This window comes from Vitis riparia, chromosome 9, assembly GCF_004353265.1.
Source record: "Vitis riparia cultivar Riparia Gloire de Montpellier isolate 1030 chromosome 9, EGFV_Vit.rip_1.0, whole genome shotgun sequence".
NCBI lineage: Eukaryota > Viridiplantae > Streptophyta > Magnoliopsida > Vitales > Vitaceae > Vitis > Vitis riparia.
Genome location: NC_048439.1, coordinates 6,669,590 through 6,692,006, shown reverse-complemented (window position 1 = coordinate 6,692,006; position 22,417 = coordinate 6,669,590). Strand labels below are relative to the sequence as shown.

At 34.1% G+C, this 22,417-nt stretch overlaps 1 protein-coding gene across 1 annotated transcript; it reads left to right on the top strand.

Annotated features, from left to right (window-relative positions):
• Window positions 1–4,651: 4,651 nt before the first annotated feature.
• LOC117922058 (DEAD-box ATP-dependent RNA helicase 15-like) lies at window positions 4,652–22,191 on the top strand. Its single transcript, XM_034840056.1, has 12 exons — window positions 4,652–4,762; window positions 4,851–4,972; window positions 6,317–6,417; window positions 7,583–7,755; window positions 7,885–8,116; window positions 8,237–8,355; window positions 11,916–11,972; window positions 12,061–12,245; window positions 20,549–20,693; window positions 20,800–20,883; window positions 20,986–21,049; window positions 21,884–22,191. The coding sequence occupies exons 2-12, from the start codon at window positions 4,857–4,859 to the stop codon at window positions 21,892–21,894; spliced, it is 1,287 nt and encodes a 428-aa protein (XP_034695947.1). The 5' UTR covers window positions 4,652–4,762; window positions 4,851–4,856; the 3' UTR covers window positions 21,895–22,191.
• Window positions 22,192–22,417: the final 226 nt, after the last annotated feature.

Below are 22,417 nucleotides of genomic sequence, written 5' to 3'. Positions count from 1 at the left end.
TTTCTTTTGATTCTTTTTATTGATCATGTTATTTTTGTATACCATTAAAGATTTTATAGCTTGTGTTCAATATGAAAGTGAAAATAGTATTTACTTGAAGAATCTTGGTTGTTGCTTTCAATGTCTTATGTTTTTATTTCTTCTCGGTTTGATTTTGTAAAACAAATCAGTTTGAACTTTGAAGTGCTTCAATTGGAGAACCATTTTTGAAAATTTATGCTTCAAATCAACTAGTCTCCCAACCAAACCAACAAATGAAAGAAACAAGAAAGCTAAAACAATAGCAAAAAGGCAAGAGGGATATTCCGTAGATTGCATTGAGCACTCTAATGAAATGTGTTCCTTTGGTCCCATAAAGAAAGAGAGGGTTGGGTGGCTTTGTTTAGTACTAGTTTGGAAATGTTTTGAAAAATAATCCTCACAAAGTAATTTTCATGAACAATTTTTTAAAACAAGTTATAATATTAGTTAGAATAAAATTTTATTCAAAGACTTGAAATATTCTAAATGATTTTGACCCGTAACACCTTATTTTCTATATTTAAATAATTATTTTTTAAATAAATAAACCGATAATAATTGAAATATATTATAAAAAAACACCTTGTTTTCAGAACTAATTCTCCAAAAACTATTTTCCATCGAAAAATTATCAAACATGTTTTCAAATCTAAAAAATGATTTTTTACTTTTAAGAATAAAAAAAATGTTTTCATATTAATTTTATTCACTTAACAATGGCCATAAAAAGTGATTTTAACATTTAATTATTACTTATTATCAATTGTAATCAGTGAGGTGACAGAAATGATTATCATTTAGTAAAGAGATAAAAACAGTGATAAAGTAGTAAGGCATCTAGTATTTTTCAATCATGAATGGGTATAGGATTAGATTAGACAAATAATTAAAAAAATTGAACTCATCCATGGTGCTAACTCAACCAAATAATTGTTGAGGAATAATATTAATATCTTTGGGCTTCATTGCATATAGCATCCAAACTTTTAACAAATTTGATTTTTTTTTAATTTTTTTTTATTTTATTTTTTTTTTTATCATTGAAGCTAAGAATTGTGGTTTCATTAAAGAAGGAATGAGTTCTTGCCATCAAACTTAATGAAAAAAAAACCCCAATTGGATGAATCCAATTTTAATTTCATCCAAGAAAAGCTCTTTTTCTCCTTTAACAATCCCTTTGTCGTTTGCTCATTCTTGTCACAAATATCATATGAACGAAATTCGGTTTTTATTTATATAATATTATATAAATAGATTGCAAATCGTTTTAAAATTATTTGGCAAATCGGTTGTTTTCTATAAACTCGTTCATGTGATATATGGGGCCTATTCTTAATGAAACCCCTTTTTTTTTTTTTTTTTTTTTTTCCGGGTAAAGGGTTGTTTGAAAACTATTTTTTGTTTTATGCTCTTAAAAACTAAAATAAAGTGTTTTCAGATTATATCTTTTAATTGTTTTCACCTGTTTTAAAAAATAAGTATACGACCACGTAGAATGATTAAAAATAAAATATTAAATATAAAATTTATTTTTAAAATATATGTTAAAAACATTTTAGATTTTCAAGCAGACTTTTGTTTTACAAAACATTATAAAATAATTTTCAAAAACTATTCTTAAAAACTGTTTTTTAAAACTATTTTCGAAAACAATTACTAAAAAAAACCCTAATTTACCACTTGATTATTCATATAGCACTTACTTATTTTCACCATGTCAAATACAACAGGTAGAAAAATATTGGCTTTGTTGTTTGATATGTCTACATTAATAAATTAATTAATAATCAAAATGATTTCCACTTCATTAGCAGAGACCACTATATTTCAAGCTCAGTCAAGGATCTAACACATTTCAATTAGGCAACCTAACCCTTAGACATGTTCTCATTCTACATGCCATTATTATTATTATTATTGCATTATTTGAGATCGTACATAATTTGTATCAATTGAGATGTATTTCTTATTTTATTTTTCATTAAAATATTAGGTAATTGTCAACTCTAATTTAGAGTAAAAAAGTGTGTAACATTGATCTCATGTAGGAATGACCATAGAGTGAGTTTTTTGGGGTACTAGCTCAACACCACCCCTAATAGGATCGGTTTGCCTCTCCCCCATCACCCACCTCTATATATAATTAAATTTAAAAAATAATTTAATTAATTTTTTTTATTTTCCTATTTTTAACACATATAATAAAATTTTAAATGTCCCACTCTATTTAGGTTTTTTATTATTATTATTGTAATGGGGATGAGAATTATTTTAAATAAATAGGATGAGATTGCTTTATCCAGAACCCATCCTATTATCATCCCTTATTTTATGAAAGAATCCGAAAAATAACAACTTAATTGAGGACTATTAGAAGATAAAGCCTGAACATGAGTTAGGACAAATTTGGTATTTAATTAGTTAGTTAATGGGCCTCATTTCTTATTACTCTATCCATTTTGGTGTTTGAGCAAGTGAGATTTGTGGACTATGATTGCATGATTGACTCCCTATTCCCTTGTTATTTTATTTTGTGTTACCTAATTTTTCCTTTTATGTTTGTACATATGGATCTTTCATCTGGTTTCGATTAACTAATTGATTACATATAGTCACATTACATTTATTCATGCATTTTGGTTATATTATTCAAATTTGTATGTATTATTATTTGATTGGGTAAGATATTTAAAGTGTATTTAGTAGTAATTTTTCTAATGCTTGAAAGATAAAAAATTTCAAGTGTTATAAAAGTTAGAAACATTTCGTAGAATTACAATCAAATGTACTCTTAGTAGTACTTATATCTAACATTTCAACCAAACATACTATTTAGAAAGAAATTGAAACTTTGATTATAAAGTTAATAGATCCAAAGAAACATATGATGATCTTAACAATATTCACATGATCTCATCATTGATGTATCTATCAAGACTCATAGATATAAAAACAGACGACTCATCCTTTTTAAGATGGACATAACCTCAATCCCAACATAGATATTTGTGTGTTGGGTGTTTTTTTTTTTTTTTTTCCTTTATAATTTTGAAAGGTAGTTGAGTGCATTTTCACCATATATTCTCAAACCTGAAACATTACGATTGAATGTGAGAAACATGTATACAAACCTAAAAACTCTAATCATGGTAACCCTTGAGAGGACGAGGAAGCACTTGACATGAAAGTGATAACCCATTTTCATGCAAAAGCCTTCGATCTTTTCGAAGATGTGTAAAAGGGTGCATAACATCACAAATTTGACCTTTTTACTATATATGCCTTTTAACCTACTTTTAGAGTTATCTCGACCCTATTCGATAACTATAACCATGGTCAGGTACTTGTCTTCGCATAGGTACATTTGTGTACAATTTTTCAAGATTGTAACCTGAATTATATAGTTTATGCTTGATATGCTCATATATAGCCTTTGCCCATTCTTAGGAATTTGTGTCATAAAAATAAACAAATGAATAATTAACATTAGGATGAACCTAATAAATTATAGTTTATTATTTTATTACCTTGTTTAGCATCCAAGAGAAGTTCCTTTTTTGCTTCTTGTCAAAAGTAAGCAAAGCAAGCAATAAGTCAAATTCAAAATCCATTTTTCTTCTTCATTTTGAAAAAAACGACAAAGAAGAAGAAGAAGAAGATATTTTTATGCAATATCTCATTAAAGTTAAGAATGGAAATAGACATTATATCTATCACCTAGTGAATAGGGGATTAATTAATTATGCTATTTTATGTAAGAAATTTTGAGTATGTTTGATCATGTGATTTAAAAACGATTTTCTATTTATGAAAACTGAAAAATTATTTTTACAAATTTATAATACTATTTGATAATTGTTTTTTAAAAATAATTTTTAAAAATAAAGTGAAATAGAAAATAATTTTTAGAGAACTAGTAAAGACCGTTTGATTATGTTTTCTAAGACTTATTTTTTAAAAACTGTTTTCTATTTTTTTAACTTAAAAACATTTTTTAAAAACAAATTTTAGAAACATGGTCTAACAAATCTATATTTTTATTTTGTTTTGAAAAACAGGTGAAAATAATCCTACTTGTTTTTAAAAAATTGTTTATATAGAACAACAATAAAATAGTATTAAAAAATTTTAAAAATAATTTTATATTTTTAAAAATAGAAACTCTTTTTAAATCATACTACTAAACATATTCTAAGAGTTGATTTTACCAGCTTTTAAAGACAAAAGAAAAATATGAGTTTGTTTGATTATATTTTTTAAATCTTGTTTTTAAAAACTACTTTTAAGTTAAACAATAGAAAGCAGTTTTTAAAAACAAATTTTAGAAAACACCCTCACAAAAGGGCTTTAGTTTTGCATATTGGGTTCATATATCACAGTTCATTTGAAGCATGAAAAATTCACAAAATTTAATTGGATGAAAATTTGCTTTGACCTACCAAATATATATATATATTTTCATTCTTATCGGGGGATAAGGATATAAAAGGGAAAAAACTCCAAGTTTTCAAAAGACTGAAATGCCCATACAAAACATCATATTTCTTAAATATCAGACTAAGTTTTAGGGTATTTCCGTACATTTGTACAAGGTCATTTTCTATATCTTCTCTCACTCACCTCGAACCCTACTAGTTCTCTTTCTCCCTCCTTATCTCCGATTTTTTGTCTTTTTAATTTTGTTTTCGCAGACCCCTCAAATCTCAAACCCTAACCCTAGTTTGGTTTTCGAGCTCAAGAGGTAAACTCGAAAGAAGTTGGAGATTTTCTGGTTCAAATTTCAAAGCCCTAATTCTAACCCTAGAAGTGGATCTTGTTATTCTGTGTAGGAGGAAATGGGAGAAGCAAGGGACAATGATGCATACGAGGAAGAGCTTCTCGACTACGAAGAAGAAGATGAAAAAGCCCCCGACTCCGTTGCTTCCAAAGCCGCAGGCGAATCCGCCAAGAAGTGAGTTTCTTTCTCCGGCTTTCTCACTTCTGTTTTTTCTCGCGAAACTTCAGCTCTGTTTGGTTGCTGGGAAAGTGAAGGAAAATCAAAGCAAAAAAAAAGAAAAAAAAGAAAAAAAAGAAAGAAAAAGGAACGGCATGTTTAGCGGCTGGTTCATTGGGTCTTAAGTGTTGTAAAATTTTAGAGTCCCACTCTTGAGCTTCTGCTTTTATTTTTTCTTTTATCTTGGCAGGTGTGTTTTTTGCTTGCTAATCTTTAGTTCTAGCAAAACTTTTTCTTTGCACAGCTAATTTTTTTCCCCTCTACTCATTTTTGATTTTTTTTTTTCAGCAACCCAGCAGAGTATAAAAACTTGTTTACTATGTATATATGTATGTATGTGTGTGTGTGTGTGTGTGTGTGTTGCTTATTATCTTCTCCGCTTTACATTTTCTCCTTATTCAAATTAAGTGTCCTGATATTTAATATTGGAATTGGCTGAACAGTATAAATAGAATATTTAGAGTGTGTTTGGCAATGATTCCAGGAAGTGTTTTTGACATTTCTAACATTCGAAATTTTTTATTTTTCAAGTCTTAGAAAGGCTAGAAACACTTCCTAAACTTACTCTTATTCTAGGTAAGTATGATATAAATGACACAAAGGCGCCATTGGAGTTTTATCAACAATTTGTTTTTTAATTTAATAGGGTTAAATTTAGCAGTAGTTTCCTGCTTTCTAGTTGGGAATTCATCATGTTTTTTGGAATTATGAGATCTGATGTTTTTGGTGGCATGTGGTAAAGCTCAATAGTTTTTACAAGTGCATGTAGAGCTTTTCCAGAATGGTGAGAGTTAAATGCCCTGTGTCTTCCTTTTATTAGCATCTATCTCAACTATTGGTGGAATAGGTAAATTGGTCATCCGCTTATTTATTTTTATGAGTGGGATTTCTTAATTAACTCTCTCTTGTTGAAATGATTGTTAAAAATAGTAACTAGACAGCTCAATTAACTCTCTCTTGTTGATATGATTGTTAAAAATAGAAACTAGACAGCGACTTAGATGTAAGTGGGTTCCACAGACCACACATAACTTGTTACCCAAACAACCTTCCTTTCACTATCAACTTATCCTCCTTAGTAGGTTTAATGCTCATGGCCCTTTTATGCTTGTAGCATGGACTAAATGTGCATATGTTGATTTTTCTGCCTTTTTGTGGGAGGGCCCAATATTTAGGTGTTTCATTTGTTGGAAGTCCCATTTACTTAAGTCTCCTTGTACTATATTTCTAGAATAATCATAATGGGGTTCCTCTTAGTGACGGATTAAATTTAACTTTAATTCTTGGTTCTTTTTGATGTAGGGGCTATGTTGGAATTCACAGTTCAGGATTCAGAGACTTCTTGTTAAAGCCAGAGCTTCTACGATCAATTGTAGATTCAGGATTTGAGCATCCTTCAGAAGGCAAAGTTTTAATTGATATCATCAATGCATCATTTGATCTCAATAAGTTGTTTCTGAATAAGTTTTATTAATACAGCTTTTTGACTAGATGTTACAGAATCTTTTAAGGCTTTTATGATGTTACAGAATCTTTTAAGGCTTTTATAGTTGTTCCACTTGGTTCATGTCATTGTCTTCTCATGCTGCTGTTTTGATAATCTTCTGTTGTAGATTACATTCTTGCAAGGCAAAGATATTGTAACTCTTTTCTAGGATTTTCACAATTATTCTGAAAATTGCTAATTTTCTTTTGATTGGTAAATTTGTTTATTTTTTTCCTTGTTATGGATTTATCAAACTTGGAACATCCCCTATCTGCACCCGTTACCACTTTGGGTAGGGACTTTTTTCTTCTTTTGTTGGATGCTAAACTTTGGAATCCTTTCCTGGGCTGTTGGTATCTTGTTGTTTTGCCTACTTCTGCCACTGCACACTGACTTAAAGTTTCATGCATTTCTTTTTTAGTTTTCCGTTTTTGTGTTGTTCTTGTTTGTTTTGGGTTGGCCATTTTGCTTTGGTTTCCATCTTCATTTTTGATCAAGTTCCTCATTTTTTTGTTCCCATATTTTTCCTTAAAAAGCATGTTGGCAATTTCAGGAGTAGAAATATCATTGTGTGCGAGTATCTTAACTTCCATTTTACATGTTTTCATAGCCTGTTATGTTGTTATCTATAATTGAGACTAAATGCATGCAGGAATGAAATTGATAACTCCGAGATTTGTAGACTTATTTCTCCAATCTGACCCATAAAAATATTTGGAACCTCTTTCCTTTCAAATTTAAAGTTTTTAGTTTGTTCATTCATGGCTTAGTTTTGCTTTGCTTTGCTCATGCACTTGTCTTTGGTAGTGGTTGGGGTATGTTGTTGCACCCTAGAATTTAGCACCTTTTGGATGTTCCTTTAACTGATATTTCATTTTTTTTTTTCCTTTTTATTCCTTTGGTGCATAATTTACCTACCTTTAACTTGTTTTATTTTGTATATTTTCAGGTAATAATTACTAACATATTCATGATTTCGGCCACAAAACTGGTTTGGTAAACCTTTCCATTAAAAGGATCTGGAAGGTCATTTATACTTACTCAGGATTCGTCTGCTCCGATTTTGTTTGCTTCTTCATCAGTGCAACATGAGTGCATCCCTCAAGCTATCTTAGGAATGGATGTCATCTGTCAAGCGAAATCTGGGATGGGAAAAACAGCTGTCTTTGTTCTCTCAACTCTGCAGCAAATTGAGCCTGTTGCAGGACAAGTTGCTGCACTAGTTCTTTGTCATACTAGAGAATTAGCTTACCAGGTATGTCTTAAAGATTTAAATACTCATTATGGATGTTTGTGATGCTATTGCCAATGTTGTAGGGGTTTTATATCACAGTTTTGTGAATAAATAACAGCTCCATAAAGTCTCTGTTATTTGCTTTTACAGATCTGTCATGAATTCGAGAGATTCAGCACCTATTTGCCTGATATTAAGGTGGCTGTCTTCTATGGTGGTGTCAGTATCAAGACTCACAAGGATTTGCTGAAAAATGAATGTCCCCATATTGTTGTTGGAACACCTGGGAGAATATTGGCTCTTGCAAGGGATAAAGAACTTGGGTTAAAACATGTGAGGCATTTTATCCTTGATGAATGTGACAAGATGCTTGAATCACTTGGTATGTATGCATTTTGTGTTCAGTCTCTTTTCTGCGATTTGGAAAATTTTTGAATCTCTTATTTATGTTACATTGCTTGTTTCCAATCTTCTCATTCTGCATCATTTCTATCTTCAACAGACATGAGGAGAGATGTGCAGGAGATCTTCAAGATGACACCTCATGATAAGCAAGTTATGATGTTTTCAGCTACACTCAGCAAAGAGATTCGGCCTGTTTGCAAGAAGTTTATGCAGGATGTAATGTTCAGTTACCAATTACAACTTGAATTTCGAAGTCATCTCTTTTCCATAAGGCCATATCTTGACTGGAGGCATATAAACTCCTGCAATTTTAGTGGTTCTTTGCCGATTTAGTTACCAGTCTCTCAAGAGTTATAGCATGGGTTTAGTGTTACTTCTAGAAGTTCTATCCTGGTGGTTACTGAACTTTTTTGTGTTGAGCATTTGTTGTAGGTGTGGTCTAGGGTGTTTGTAGCGGCTTGGGCTCTGTATCAAAGTGCTATATTGGATGCATATAATATACATCTATAAAAAACAATGATAAAATAGTAATAATCCTATAAAGTTGATAAAATTGTAATAAGCCTATAAAAAACTAATGTTTAAGATAGTAATTATAACAATAATAGGGGCTATAATGTGTAGCATCTGTCTTAAGGAAGTCCCTATGTAAATGCATATTTCTCATTGCATCAAACTTTTGAAAAATCAGCCCTCCAATGGACTAAGTATTATCATACACATTACTTTCACTTTGACTTTCAAACTTAATAGGTCTACCATAATTGTCAAAAGCTTATGAGTGTAATTTTCATGAAAAATGACATATATAACCAAAATGTATTGTATCATTAGTGTAGCATATACTAAATGTACAATGTATGGTGTGATATATACAAGAACTGATATGGGAGGCATGTATGATGATTAAGAAAAGTCAATTTGAACTTTTACGTGGAATGATCACATGCTAACCTTTGAAGATGCTTTAGGCCCAATAGAACTTTAGAAATGCCATTTTGTTTTCTTTTTCCTTTTTTTTCAAGAAAATGTTCTTTGGAACTTGTAATAATTTTTGTTCTGTTGTTCTCTTTCTGAAAAGAAGCAGGAATGAGAGAGAATGATCTGATATGGTAACTCACATGTGACCTGTCAGGGACAAAGGCTGCAGACTAATCTCAAGTGTAATGGATATAGGGAATATTCATTGTAATGGAACATGCCTTCTTTGGATGATTTGACTAACTTGGGGATGATAGGTGTAGTGGCAAATAAATGTGTTGATTCAAGACAGATGAGTTTGTTTGGTTGGTTTGGAAGTTAGGCATTGAAAACTTAAAAGGGTGAATAATAATAACCACTGAGAATTTCCTTTGATTTAGTTAGGGGATAATTTCCAGCCATGGTGATTTGCAGCTCCTTTGATAGTGGGATTCTATTCCTGGAAAGTAGCTTGGGGTAAGATTTTGACTGGGAACAGTTGAAGAGTGGGAGTGGCCTTTAGTGAACTGGTGCTGCTGGTGTAAGAGTGAGATAGAGGGGAGTCGACAAACCACATTCTGATCCATTGTAGCATAGCTATAGCTCTGTGGCATTTCTACTTTATTTGTTTGGACTTTCTTGGGTTCTTCCTCTGCCTGTCAAAGTGGTTTTATTAGGGTTATAAGGCAGCTTTGTTGGGAGAAATCCCAGAAAAATTTGTGAAACAGTTCTCCCTTTTGCTTGTTTTGAGCAATATAGGGGGAGTGGATGGAAATTTTTTTGAGGATTTGGAGCAGTCTGTTCAAGCTTTAAACGAATCGATTATTCATTATTTGTTGTTGTGGACTAAGATGTCTTTGGATGTGGGTCCTATGTCTTTGTTGGGTTTCCTATATGATTTGAATTCTCACTAAGCTTCTTGCAGTGTTGTTTTCAGCTTGATAGGTTCTCATTGTATACCTCCAGTATGTGGTTGCTTCCCCTTCTTTTGGGCTCCTTTTCTATTAAATTCCTTAATAAAAAAAAAGCATGCACTGGGATTTCTAATTGATATTCTAAGCTGTTTGGGCTTTGGTTCAAAGTGGCTCAGAATTAGGACTTGCATTTAATGCTCTTGTTTCTTGTGAGTACACTTTGAGTGGCTTCTTAGAGAGTTATAGGGGTGGTTTGAAATGAGGGAATATTGTTTCTCCTTGTTTATTTTTATTGAGTGGAGGAAGGTTTTATGCATGCTTTTCTGGTGGATTGGGTTATGACAGAGAGTGTCTTGGTTCTGAATTAGTTGTATGTGGACTGCAGTATTCATTATGTGGGAAGGAGATGGACCAATTGAAGTACACCGATTGTATATTGTTAAATTTTTGAAGCATTTGGGGTATAGGGAAAACTGGGACAGCTCATTCTGATGGGTTTGGCGGAGAATGCTGCCCTAGAAGCCAACATGTGGTGCAAAGTGGGAAATTTATCCACTATCTTTGTGACTCCTTTGGGAGCCACTCACATATGCAAGTCAGTTTGGGATTTAGTATTGGGAAGATTTTTGAAGAGAGAGTATTAGTAGAAGTAAGATGAATTTTAGGATGGAGGTTTCAACACTAAAATCTGAAGCTTGAAGAGATTGTCTTCCATTGTATGTGTGGACTATGAAGGATGCTACAGAAAGAGGCGGTTCCTTGCTGGAATTTCTAGACAGATTGGGTTCTTCTGGTTGTATTGATGTTACTTTTCTCTAGCTTTGAATAATTCCTTTCTCTGTGTTTGTTTAATCTGTGAGATGAATATGCTTACTGGCTGAATTGTTAGGTTAAGTATGCCTCCTTTATTTTTCTTTTCATTTAATTAATATTTGTCTGTCAAAAGAACTTTGCAATAGCGTGTAGTTACAAATGTCTATTGTGTACAAGTATATTGCCATACTTGTAGTTTCCCTTCTGTCTTTCTCTGCCTAATGGTAGTTAAAGTTCAGAATTGTATTTGTTATTATTTTCTTCCTCTTCTTTTTATTATTGGAAAATTTATGGACTAATGTATTAAATTATCATATTTTGTGAAGTTGATGTGATAAGAAAATCTGTCGTCAACATTTACACGTGCATGCAAATTTCCCATTGTGTAAAAAAAATTGACATATATTGTAGATGAAAAAGATATACAATATGGTAGTTTCCGTTCCCTCACTCTTTGCCTGTCCTTAAAATGGTAGTTAAAAAAGTTCAGAAGTGTATTGTTGTTATTGTTCTTCCTCTTCTTCTTATTGGTGGGAAATTTATGGACTAATGTATTTAAATATCATATTTCGTGAAGTTGATGTGATAAGAAAACTTGTCTTCAACATTTACAAGTGCATACAAAATTCCCATTGTGTAAAAAAAAAATGATATATCGTAGATGAAAAAGATATACAATATGATTCACATGCATTTGACAACTGTGGGTCGTGCAGCAGCCGAATATGTAGTTTTTAGCACACAGGCGTTTCAAGGCATCTCTTTTTGCCACTGACCTGGAAAATTTAAACTGAAATTTGATCATTGCCCCTCTGCCCTCTATTTAAAATGGAAATGGGTGATATATAAGAAGGATACACAATGGTTGAAGTTGGTGGAGTCCAGATCGATCTCTGTCTGTCTGTCTCTGTCTCTCTCTTTCCAGCTCTTATTTCAAGCCCACTCACCTAACACATCTCTGTCAACCAATTGTATTTGCACATTTGTGTCTAGTGTCTTTTGCATGCTATGAGTCTAATCTGTAAATCACGTACTAAATCTTGTGCCTATGTACTTATTTGTGGCTGGTCATGCATCTGTTCCTTTCAGCCAATGGAAATTTATGTGGATGATGAGGCCAAATTGACACTCCATGGTCTTGTCCAGGTATCTTTATTATGTTAAAGTTGAGTTTCACATCTACATTTTAATAATTAAAACTTCATTTATAGCATTACTCTCTTTTTCCTGGCAGCACTATATTAAATTGAGTGAGCTGGAGAAGAACCGGAAGCTGAATGACCTCCTTGATGCCTTGGACTTCAACCAAGTTGTCATTTTTGTTAAAAGTGTGACCAGAGCAGCAGAGCTGAACAAGTTGCTGATGGAGTGCAATTTCCCTTCTATCTGCATTCATTCTGGGATGCCTCAGGAAGAAAGGTATTTTTTATCACTTAGATCCTGCTTGATAATGACTGGTAATTCCATAGCTTATTAGTTTCAGCTTTCTGGTTTTCTCTTTAGCTTGAACTGCCAGCTTGTTCTACTTCGTATGTAGCTTTGTCACAAACAAATATTAAGTTGGGTGGACATTAATTTCTACATTGCAGAATTATTAGCTCACAGGTACAAATGTCTATAGTGAAAGGCAAACTGCTTGGATGAATGTACAATATGATTTGATGAAATAATGCCTTTACTGAATAAAGCTAGTCAATGCACATTATTCTTCTGTTTGCTACTGTTGGTTTTGGCTTCACGGTATGTTTAACCTTTAGAATAATAATTCAACTACATGCTATGTAATGTTGGAGTAGGGAAGGAGAGGGCAAAAAGAGGGTGATCTAAGGACGGCACACTAAGTGGGTTGCTTGGATCTTTATGACTAGGTTTGGGCATGGCTAGTGATCTTGAAGTAGCCCCCTTTTTTAATATTGCTTACAAGGAACCAGTTCAAGACTGGGAGAGCAATAATGGTGTTGTTTTCTCCTACCTGGTCTTCAAAAGTACAATGCCTCATTCTGTTTCCTAGGGTGTGATTCTCTTATTCACTAGTGGAGATGATTCTCCATTATGTTAGTTTTCTTATAAGCTATTTGTTGCTTATTTAAACTAATGGTTGATCACAACTATGTTTGTGATATCCCACATCTATTAGAGAGGGAATGTCATAAAGTCTTCTTGATTGTGTAAGATATGTTTTAAAGCCATGGGGGTCTCTAAGCTCAAAGCGAACAATATCTACATAGGAGGGAGTGAGTCGCTATTCATAGTATCAAAGCTGATCCTCGACCTTGCTATTGGATTCCGTTTGACTCCACAAGGAGTGCTTGTTTGTCTAGTCCACAATCCTATAGGACTTGATAAGGATGTCATTCTTGCATGATGTGTGATTGTGGTATCCCATGTTGATTGGGAAAAGAAATTGCTGGCACTACATGTATAGATGTGTTTTAAAAGTTATGGGCACTTATGAGCCCAAAGCGAACAATATCTAAATACGAGGGAGAGGGTTGTTACAATGTTTATGCTCAAGTTTAAAAGGTTTGATTCCATTATCCTAATCATGATTATAGAAACCTTACAAAGTTCCTTTTAGGATGGTAGTGGGTGAACAAGGTTCAGGCTCCTAATGCCCTGTATTGTGGTCATGTTCTTTAATCCTAGTATAAGTATCCCAATCATTGATCTATTTCTTGGAAGACTAAGAAAAGAAACCATTGCCTGTTTCAGTTATGATGATGTGGAAGTGCATTTATCTCTATAAAAAATGGTGCTTTTTTCTCTATGAAGCGGATAGAGGGGTTTTTATGTGCTTTCTAAATAACTTTTTTTTTTGTCATTTTACTTTGTATACCTGAAATTTGTTTTTGTTTCCATAGGATATTTAATAATAAGAAGGTTGAAGTTGTTTGACTCTGTATGATTGACTATTGACCAACAAATGGGGAGGAGTTGGGAGTTTGTTCAATTGGGTGTTGCCTTTGCAAGGAATATCTATGTTCAGTTGAACACATTATCTTTCCATTCAAATAGACTTCTTGTTATGGTCCATTTATTCTCTTTGTTTGGTGTGTCATGGGCTTGTGTTCTTATTGGATCTTGTAGATGATATGAGGATTGTTTAGCTTGTCAACATTTTGGTTTTCCCTTTATTATTATTATTATTATTATTATTATTTTGGTTGGTGTGCTGTTTGTATACTTCTTATGGATGCGGATTGCACCCCTTTTTTTAAAGACACTTGTAGCAATATATGCATAATATTTTGCTTTTGCCAGAGAAAAAAAGAGGAAGGGGGAGGGAAGGAAAAAAACAATAAGAGAGGTTATGCTTTTTATCATTAAGATTAAGTAATAGATTAGTCAAGCATTTTAAAGATCAATAAAATTAAGGGCTAGCTTTCCTTGTCAATTGGGGTTTTATAGAAATTGAACAGAAATTTATTGGTTGAAGTGCCAGAACCAATTAGTTTAATAAGATAATAAAAAGGCCATCTAGTGTGGTTTAGCAAATGTGACTTCCTAAATACATGGTCCTATTCTTTTTTTTTTCCAGTTGTGCTCAGGCATCCCTCATTCAAAAGATCAAGGACTTCTTTTAGGCTTAGTGATGTTTATGTCATGCATGCATTTATTGTAGTCTACCTTGCATCTCATTACTCATTCGGGTAATTCCTTACACATACTCCTATGTGCCAACCTCAACATAATTTGTTGCACTCTCTTTTTTATTTTTTTATTTTTTTGTGGAGGTGTTGGTTTTCTTTCTTTTTATTTATTTATTTTTCATAGGCAAAGAAAGATATGCATATATAGATTACAGAAGAAAAGGTACACTGAAGTACACAGGATGTATACATTAAAAACCTAGAGGCAAGACCTTGAAAGAGAAGCCATAAAGACCACCATCTCTCTCAACAAGAATTTTTCTCCATTTTCAGACACTTCAATTTCATTCCTATCAAATAGACCAAAACATGCAGAGAGAAGTGACCACCCACACCCTTATTTGTTTCTTTTGTATGAAGGAGCCATGCCAACTTGACAGAGTATCTTTTACCATGGGTAGAGCACCCAAGCTATACTGAATAAGGAGAACGACAACTACCATAGAACCCTTTCTTTGGTACCATGAAGGAGAATATGGTAAAGGGATTCCTCAAGTTTACAGAGAAAACATTGATTTACCAAATGGTCACCCTCTTTTTATTTTTCGTTTTCCTTTTTTAACTTTTTCCCTTTGTGGTTTTGGTGGGGAAGATATATTTTTAATTTTATTCTTTATGTGGTTCTTTTTTTTTATTGGTTTATTTATTTATTATTTTATTGGTTATATATATATATATATATATATATATATATATATATATATATATATATATATATATATATATATATATATGAATACCATGGGTAGAGCACCCAAGCTATACCGAATAAGGAGAACGACAACTACCATAGAACCCTTGCTTTGGTACCATGAAGGAGAATATGGTAAAACAATTGCTCAAGTTTACAAAGAAAACATTGATTTACCAATGGTCACCCTCTTTTTATTTTTCCTTTTCCTTTTTATAACTTTTTCCCTTTGTGGTTTTGGAGGAAGATATATTTTTAATTATATATATATATATATATATATATATATATATATATATATGTATGTATGTATGTATGTACATATATTGTGGGGGGGGATTATTCTTGGCAACCATCAGTCACTGTTCAAAAGGCTATTGAGGCTTATGAGACGCAAGGCAAGAGTCTACAACTTAGGTTGTTGAGGCTTAAACCTTGAATATTCAAGTGGCTTTAATGGGTGTGGGGCCATAGTGGGCTTTTGGCATATATTTTATAAGAGAATTAAGTCTCCATATTCTACAAATTTTAATGAGATCTATGTTATTGTGGGCTTTTGGTATAAATTTTATAAGTTCTGTCTTAGATCTAGGTTTTAATTGGATTTTTTTTACAAAAAGGGGCTTAGTTGACTTCCAATTAACCCTTCAAATGGTGGGTCAAAAAGGCGATTGAGAAGAAATAAAGAGAATTATTGGCCACTCTAATGGTTGATCTCATATGTAATTGTTAGTGTATTAATGATAGATACGAAATACTACCACTGCAATTGATATGATTATGATTCCTTAGAGGATCCTATCAATGATGGTGTTTATGGGAGGATAATATGACAACTAGATATGATTATGATTCCTTAGAGGATCCTATGAGTGATGGTGGTGCTAAAGATTTTTTGACGAAGCAATGAAAGAGTTGAATTTAGAAGGGAGGGAGGGATGGAGGGAGGCATGGTTGTGCTTTTGTAGGGCACAAAAATTCTTTGTAATTGGTTGTCACATAAGGTTTCCAATTTTCATTTTCTGACTTTTATCTCTTAATTATTATGAAGGTTATGCAATGAATAACTGTCTTTTGATCAAGACCTTGTTCTAAAAGATTTTTGGAGTCAACAGGAAAAACATAACTATTCAGAATTTGCTAAAGGAAAGGAGAATTATAGAGGGGAGAAGCGTAATTACAGAACAGAAGAATGCTTTCTTTGAAGGGTGGTTGAGAAAAATGCTAGAATCTAGGGTTTTGGGGTTTGCTATGTGATGGAATCCCATGGAGGAAAAGGCTGGTTCAATCTGGAATCGAAATCCTTGGAGATTTCAATGGAGATGGTCAAAGGTAAGGCTGTTGGGGAGATTGTGGGGAGGAGTTGGGAATTTTCCTTTTGGATTTGATTTGGAGAGAGGGGTCCAGCTTGGTTGTTGGAGGGGGTGGAAGCTTGCTACAAAGGGAAGGCCCGAAAGTCCTTTAGGAAGATGTGGAATGAAGGTGGAAGGGGCTACAAGCTGGAGCTTTGCGCAACAACAATGTTGGCCTTCAATGATGATGTGTTGTCAATCTAGAGACAAATACTTTTTTTGTTTTTTCCCTTTGGTCAGAGGCCAAGTTGTTTATAGCTGATCGCCCTCTAACTTTAGTTAGTTTTATTGATTAGTTGGGCTTTAGATAAGGTTGTTTTTTTGCCCAGCTGGGTGCTTGTTTATTTGTACTTTTGGCCGGTTTGGCGGTGGGTGTATAGGTATTGTATAACCTTGAGTCGCTTTTTTGATGCCTCTTTTTAATAGATCTTTTCTTACATTTTTTTTTTAAAAAACCAACAATTCTTTTATTTGTTTAGCTGTCTACGAAGGAGAAAAGGTTCTCCTTGGTCTTCCTGGAAGATAGGGAATTCCCAAGGGCAAGGCAGACCCTTGCCTCCAAATTAGGGAGCATCAGGGTTATCCTTGTGCTTAGGCCATTTGAATCCCCAAGGATACTGTTTGACGTTTGGAGGATGAGGGACGGGGAGCCCCTTCAAAGTGTGTTTCCCTTGTACAGGTGTTGAACAGAGGCAAGAGGGACGTGGGTGAGGCAGTTTGGATTGAGAACAAAATGGAGGAGGTTTTGAGAAATTTGGAGTCCCTCAAGAAATGCTTAGTGGGAGATAGGATGATTTTGGAGGTCAATTGCCAATTATGGGCTCCTTGAAATTTTGTTCAAGGCATTCTTGGAGATTGAAAGGCGATTTACAACAGTCTTTGAGTTTGGTAATGTTTTTGAACCTGAAAGGGTATGGCCTATGGGGAGCAGTCTGTATAAGGGAAGAAGTTTGCAATTGGATTGGTGGAGGCTTGATGCTCGTTGCTTTAGGGAAGGGGTTCATGATGGTGAAGTTTGGGTGATGGTGTTAGGGTTACTAGTTCATCTGTGGGGAACAAAGTTCTTTGAGAGGCTTTAGGATGCTTGTGGTGGCTTCATGGTAGTGGATGAGGAGAAAGTGAAAAGGTGTCACTTGAGATGGGCTAGAATCCTCATCAATTTAGTGGGAGGAAGGTGCTTGGCTAGGTGCTTGTTGTCGATAGGGAAGTTGTCCTTGCTGTCCAACTACGGTGGGAACATCTGCGATGGTTGATGTTGGTGGTCTCTAAGGGGTGTTCTAGAGACCCATATGTCATGGATGAATGTGTGGTAAGTGCTCATGTGGTTAGGAGAGTGGAGTTAGAAGATGAGAAATGTGTTAGTAAAGAATTGCAGACGTTGGGCTAAAGCCAAGCTTCTTTGCTCATGCAATGGCAAAGGCCTTTTGGAGAACGACAATAACTTGGTTGTTGACCATTTTGGGTCTCTTGGTCGGTTGTTGGGCCTCAAATCTTCTAGAGACAAGGATTAGGGTGGTGGGAGCTCTTGCAAGTCTCTTTTGGTTTGGCCTAAAGGAGCAGGAAGCTTCATTTTGGGTCTCTTGGTCGGTTGTTGGGCCTCAAATCTTCTAGAGACAAGGATTAGGGTGGTGGGAGCTCTTGCAAGTCTCTTTTGGTTTGGCCTAAAGCAGCAGGAAGCTTCAGTGGGCTTGGAAAATTTGGGACACACCCTTTGTGGTCTGTCCGAAGGTTTCAATTTCTAACTCTTTAGCGAGATGGCCCAAAGGACTTTCTTTCCAACCCTTCAAAGAGGCTATGGGTTAAACGCCAAAGAGGTTCTTCAAGTTCTCGTTTTGATGGAGAGATTTTCAGGTCTGAGAAGACCTTCATTGAACCCCTTTTGAAGGTGTTGTCTCAGGCTCCGGCAGGGTGGGTTTTAAGAGTGGATGAGAAGTGACGGTTTTGAAGGTAGGTCTTCTTATTTCTGAATAAAAAAAGGTAGGTCTTCTTTCCCTTCATCCCCTTCTATTTCTTCAAATGGATTGCTTGTTGATGGCAGTGGTCCAGTGAAACAATGCTAGGGAGACGACATTGGTTGGGAGATTGAGTCTTAGTCAAAGGAAGGGCTTTCCTTTGGGACCTGGAATTGGGCCACTTAGGATGATGCTTCAAAATGACAATGTGTTGGACTTTTTAGGGAATGCTGTGAATGGTTCAATGTGTAAGGGAGGTGTGGTCAGGGTTAAGGAGATGGAACACTCTTAAGGTGTTGGAGGCCAGTTGCAGTTCAGAGGGGGAGGAGCATTCTTCTAACAGCCTTTCAGCAAGCTGGCAATCTTCAATAGCTTTGTGGGGATGTCCCCACAAAGCTATTGAAGATTGCCAGCTTGATGGGGCAACAAAGTACATACAAAGAATACAAGTAACACCAAGGGGCAAGCATAAAAGAAGAGAGAAGAGCAAATAACAACCACCCTGACAAAAAACCCTAACTGACATCCCCACAAAGCTATTTATTTATTTATCAAAAAATAGCTTTGTGGGGATGTCAGTCAGGGTTTTTTGTCAGGGTGGTTGTTATTTGCTCTTCTCTCTTCTTTTATGCTTGCCCCTTGGTGTTACTTGTATACTTGGTATGTACTTTGTTGCCCCATTTTCCCAGAACTTTTTATATGTTATTTTAATTTACCTGCCAAAAAAAAGGGGGGCACATTTTCTCAAGTAAAATATAATCGTGGTGACAGCCACTGTGAAGCATGTCTTATACCTATATCAAAAGGCAGGCTGGGAAAGAGCTACAGTGGGTGCTAGTTTACCATTAGGTTGTCGATTGGTAGAAAATTTAGTTAATGGCACTGATATTTGTGGATTATAAAAAAATATGCTGGGAAAGAACTACAATGAGTTTACCATTAGATTGTAGATTTGGTAGAGAATTTAGTTGATGTTATGGATATTTGTTGATTATAAAAAATTCTCCTCTTTAATTTATTCCCCCATTACCTGCTGCTGTTTTTTTTTTTTTTTTTAATTTTTTTAATTTTTTATTATTAAATTGTTTCAATGGTTTTGATTTTCTTGATGTGCATGATTTTTCTAGAACAAATGGATGGGGTTTTTTTTTTTCCTCTCCTTTTACTCTTCCTTGAGCCTTATAACCATTTAGTGAGAGGCAGGCAGAAGGTAAGGTTTTGCATGATGTGTGGTATGCTGAGAACCTGATGAGGATAATCTTCCCTGTGTTTATAGAATAGCCAGAAACAAATAGGCCATATTGGCAGGATAATGATGCTGGTCTGAAATATGGCCCTCTGGTAGATTAGGTTTGCCAGTAACTTCAGTGATTAGGAATTGGAAGTGGTTTAATCATTTTTCGATTAGATGCAGAGTGAAGATGGCTAGGGATAGGGTGAACTTGACATAATGGAACTTGTTCAGGCGGAAGATTTTCACTAAAATAATTCTTTCAGGCTCTGTCAAATGGGGAAGATATCAGGTAGCTTGTAGAAGAATATGGAAATACTTTGCTTGGGTGACTCTTTTTAACCATTAATCGTTTAGTGGAGTGAGGTTTCTTTTAAGTCAGAGTTGTATAGCAAAAGAAAGAAAGTCTGTCAACCATTTATGTTCCATCAGCCAGTGGCTCAAGGGCAGGTGTGGATGATGTTAATTCCTCTCCTCTTTACGTCACACTCTCTTGGCCTTATCGCGTTCTCTTTTGTACTAGGGTTATAATTTGCATATTTTCCTGTCCAGAAGATGATGGCATGGTTTTGTAGTTTTATAATATTGTTATTTTTCCTTTTTCTGCTGTATTGGGTCAAAGATGATTTTGTTGGTTATGGTTTAGGTTTGGTATGCCTTTTCCAGGTTTAACAGCTATAAGAGTTAAATTATTTTCCCTTCCAAAAAATGGTGTGGTTTGATAGTTTGTAATGTTATTGTTTTACCTTTTCTACTCTATTGCGTCAAAAGAAGATTTTGTTGGTTATGGTTTCATTTGGTATGTCTTTTTCAGTTTCATTTGGTATGTCTTTTTCAGGAAGAAAGGTTAACACGCTACAAGAATTTCAAGGAGGGGCACAAAAGAATCCTTGTGGCAACAGATTTAGTTGGCAGAGGAATTGATATTGAGCGAGTTAACATTGTTATAAACTATGACATGCCAGACTCTGCTGACACCTACCTTCACAGGGTATGTTACATTTGTAGAGATGCATTTCCATCATATTTTTGTCACTAGATTGCAATTGACCCCATCTTAAACTTTTTTTCTCCTCTGGGCTTTCAATTCTTGACAGGTTGGTAGGGCTGGTAGGTTTGGAACCAAAGGGCTTGCAATAACATTTGTCTCATCTGCATCCGACTCTGATGTTCTTAATCAGGTTTGCAAGCCATCTTTATTTTGATGGGGTCACAGTTTCTTGGTTATATTTTATCTTGTTGGTCTGCTTGTCTTAATCCGAGATTTACAACCTTGGTTTCAGGTTCAGGAGAGGTTTGAGGTGGATATAAAGGAACTTCCTGAGCAAATTGATACTTCAACATACAGTATGGCTCCTTCCTGTTCTTGCATCATCTAGGGGATAAACCCCTACCGAAAAGATTAAGCAAAATGAGTACAAAATAATGTCTAATTAGCAAAATAAAGTGATGGAAAACTCATTCTTAGACCTAAGAAACGAAGAATCCCTTGCATGTGGCCAAAATTTTTCAGTCAACTGTGGTATCATCCAGCAGGAAGTTTGAGATCAAGGGTCTTGATTTGCAAATTCTAGGCCTAATATATATGTATTTGCAAAACAGACTTTTTAAAAAGAGTCAGATTTAGTCCCTTCCATATGCCATGCTTTGCTTTTACCTCTTTTTTTTTTTTTCTTTTTTAATTTGAGTTTCTGGTAAAGAAATTTGATTTGATTTGGCATGCCATACTTGATGAAACCTTGAAACTATAATTGAGATTACCCTCTGGTTGACTTATTTGTTGTAACTATACCATATAAACATATTACATATAACACATAATAATCAGTGGAGTTTCTGTTAAATCTTACATTTTATAGAGGAAAATTGTAGAATATAAAATTCTGTCATCTCCTTAGGAAGCTGGGGAGCTGGAGCTAATACACGATTCAAAGTGAAACTTGATTCTTTAGAGTCAGATTGGTATTTTCAATGCAGTATTGGTGATAGTCTTGGTTTTGGGCAAAACAAAGATGCTTGAAATTAATGAAAGAAGCCTCTTTTTTAAATTTCTATTTACCTTGTGTCAGATGAGTGATATTGATGCATGTACCCACATCTTGTTTTGTTCTTCATGTTTGATTTCCTTGTTGATTATATAACAGAGCAGAGTCTTACACATTCTCTTTTAAAAATGTGCAGTGCCATCATGATGGGAGTTCTTTGCTGGCATGGAAGCTATTCACATGAGGCACTTAGTATTGATTTAATTTATGCCAGTGTTTCTATGTAGAATATTGAAGTCCACAGTGAGAGCATAACAGGGATCCTCCTTTTGCTTAGGACTCTTGATTTTCCAAGAACTGGATGAGGCGTTAGAGAGCTTGAAAACTAGGCCTAGTTGAATCATCTCTATGATTATATGGTGTTATAATACCTGGTTATTATTTCGGTAGACATTTTGAGAGTTAAATTTTAGTAGTATTCTATATTATTTTATTTTCCCCCTATTTTTGCTTGGTCTTTTTAGTTGTATGCAAGGATAAAAATACTGGTAATCACATATATATATATATATATATATATATATATATATCGGTATTTCAATTTTATGGATATATAAGATATATTGGTAAATATTTTGAAAAAAAATTATCGATACGTCTAAAATTGATTAAAATTCATAAAAATATAAAAAAAGTTTTATAAAAATATAATTAGAAGTATAATAGATAT

Excerpts from the sequence above, each read along its gene's own strand:
- LOC117922058 (XM_034840056.1), top strand. The coding sequence starts at position 4,857 with ATGGGAGAAGCAAGGGACAATGATGCATACGAGGAAGAGCTTCTCGAC. Across the intron at positions 4,973-6,316 it reads GCAGGCGAATCCGCCAAGAA|GGGCTATGTTGGAATTCACA; the intron begins GTGAGTTTCTTT and ends TTTTTGATGTAG. Across the intron at positions 11,973-12,060 it reads CACTCCATGGTCTTGTCCAG|CACTATATTAAATTGAGTGA; the intron begins GTATCTTTATTA and ends TTTTCCTGGCAG.